Source organism: Corvus brachyrhynchos, unplaced genomic scaffold (genome assembly GCF_000691975.1).
Source record: "Corvus brachyrhynchos isolate BGI_N302 unplaced genomic scaffold, ASM69197v1 scaffold248, whole genome shotgun sequence".
In the NCBI taxonomy this organism is placed as follows: domain Eukaryota; kingdom Metazoa; phylum Chordata; class Aves; order Passeriformes; family Corvidae; genus Corvus; species Corvus brachyrhynchos.
In genome coordinates, this window is record NW_008239641.1 from 141,726 (window position 1) to 143,967 (window position 2,242).

General features: G+C 50.1%; 1 protein-coding gene across 1 annotated transcript in view; it reads right to left on the bottom strand.

The window, feature by feature from the left end:
• Positions 1-2,242, bottom strand: part of TYK2 (tyrosine kinase 2) — a 19,173-nt gene that overhangs the window by 14,449 nt on the left and 2,482 nt on the right. The window contains exons 4-6 of the mRNA XM_017742324.1: positions 1,790-1,934; positions 916-1,079; positions 3-197 (exon numbers count right to left, since the gene is read on the bottom strand). Of these exons, the coding sequence (XP_017597813.1) occupies positions 3-197; positions 916-1,079; positions 1,790-1,934 (504 nt within the window). The remainder of the gene's footprint in view (positions 1-2; positions 198-915; positions 1,080-1,789; positions 1,935-2,242) is intronic.

Genomic DNA, 2,242 nt, shown 5'->3' on the forward strand with positions numbered 1-2,242 from the left:
CAAATCCGGGAGCCAGGTGTTCCAGGGTGGCCAGGTACTTGTACATCACGTCCCGCTCCGACAGCTTCCCGGCGGCCACCGTGTGCCGCTGGAAGTGCCGCAGGAAGCGGCGGAAGACGTTCTTCATCCGGAAGCGCGTCAGGAAGTTGTTCTGCTGGATCTGGCGGCGGAAGGAGCGCGGGATGCAATCCTTGAAGCTGCCAAGAAACGGCGGGAAAAACCTCAAAAAACCCTCGGAAAACTCTCAGAAAACCCTCGGAAAACTCTGAGGAAACCCTTGGAATAGAACACCCAGAAAACCCTTGGAAAACCGTCTAAAAATTCCCGGAAAACCCTTGGAAAACTCTGAGGAAACTCCTGCAATAGAACACCCAGAAAACCTTTGGAAAACCCTCCAAAAGTTCTTGGAAAGCCCTTGGAAAACCCTTGGAAAACTCTGAGGAAACCCTTGGAATAAACCACCCAGAAAAGCCTTGGAAAACCCTCCAAAAATTCTTGGAAAACCCTTGGCAAACTGAGAAAAGCCTTGGAATAAACCACCCAGAAAACCCTTGGAAAACCTTCTAAAAATTCCCGGAAAACCCTTGGAAAACTCTGAGGAAACCCTTGGAATAAAACACCCAGAAAACCCTTGGAAAACCTTCTAAAAATTCCCGGAAAACCCTTGGAAAACTGAGAAAAACCTTGGAATAAACCATCCAGAAATCCCTTGGAAAACTCTGAGGAAACCCTTGGAATAAACCACCCACAAAACCCTTGGAAAACCCTTGGAAAACCCTTGGAAAACCTCGGCTGGGAAGAGATCGGGACGCGCCGGTGGCGAGGGAGGAAACGCAGCTTCCCCGGAGCGAGGGAAACAAGGAAGGAAAAGGGGAAAAGCGGGGAGAAACGCCTCTGGAAAAGCGGGAATTTCACCTGTACTTCCTGGCCACCTCCTCCAGGGAAATGCCCTTCTTGATGGCGATGTGGGAGAGGTGCAGCACGGCCATTCCCAAACTTTCGTTCTTGAACCTCTGGATCTCCGGCTCGCTCTGGAAATCCTTCAGGGACGCGACGTCGTTGATGAACTCGAATTTCCCCTGGCCGAAAATCGGGGGGGGGAAAATCAGCCCCGAGCTCATTTCCTTTCCTTGGGCGTTTTGGGGTTTGGTTTTTTTTAAATTTCAAAGGAATCAAATTCCCCTTAAAAGGTTAAAAAATGATCCCGTGGAATTACAGGATCCCACCCCAATCCCAGCAGGATCAAAGCTTTCCAAAGGGAAAACTCAGGGGGGTGTTAATCCCTAAATAAACCCCTGGGGGTGGAAAAAGGGATCCTGAGCCAAATCCGGATGGATTGAGGGGAATCAATCCCGGTTTTTCCCAAATCCGGCTGGATTGAGGGCAATCATCCCAGTTTTTCCCAAATCCAGCAGGATTGAAGGAAATCAATCCCATTTTTTCCCAAATCCAGCCGTATTGAGGGAAATCAATCCCGGTTTTTCCCAAATCCGGCTGGATTGAGGGAAATCAATCCCGGTTTTTCCCAAATCCACCTGGATTGAGGAAAATCATCCCATTTTTTTCCCAAATCCAGCTATATTGAGGGGAATCAATCCCGGTTTTTCCCAAATCCGGCTGGATTGAGGGAAATCAATCCCGGTTTTTCCCAAATCCGACGGGATTGAGGGGAATCATCCCATTTTTTTCCCAAATCCAGCTATATTGAGGGGAATCAATCCCGGTTTTTCCCAAATCCGGCTGGATTGAGGGAAATCAATCCCATTTTTTCCCAATCCAGCCCCGTCACCTGCTCAAACAGGTACTCGAAGGAGGATCTGTCCAGTAAAGCTCCTCCGGGCGGTTTCTCCTCTGGAGAATCCCCCGGGCGCGGCACATTCCGGAAAACCGCCGGCTCCTTGTCATTCATGCCGTGCCAGTTCCGGAAATAATACCTGGAATAGGAAGAGGAGAGGAGGAGAGGGGCTGGGAGTCACATTCCGGGCAGGAATCGGTGGATTTGGGGGGTTTTTTTTTTTTAAGGAATAAAACGTCTTGGAAGCACAGAGGAATCAGCCACATTCCTAAAACAAACGGGATGTGAGCACAGGGAACGAATCCGAACCGGGAATGAAGGGCAGCAGCCTCCTCCAGCCTGGAACGGGATCATTTCAACCTTTTCCCATCCCTTTTTAGGATCCCTGGCGCTCCCAAAACCCTTTGGAAGAGCCGCTGTTGGGAAGTCCCCGCGCTGGGAGGAGGA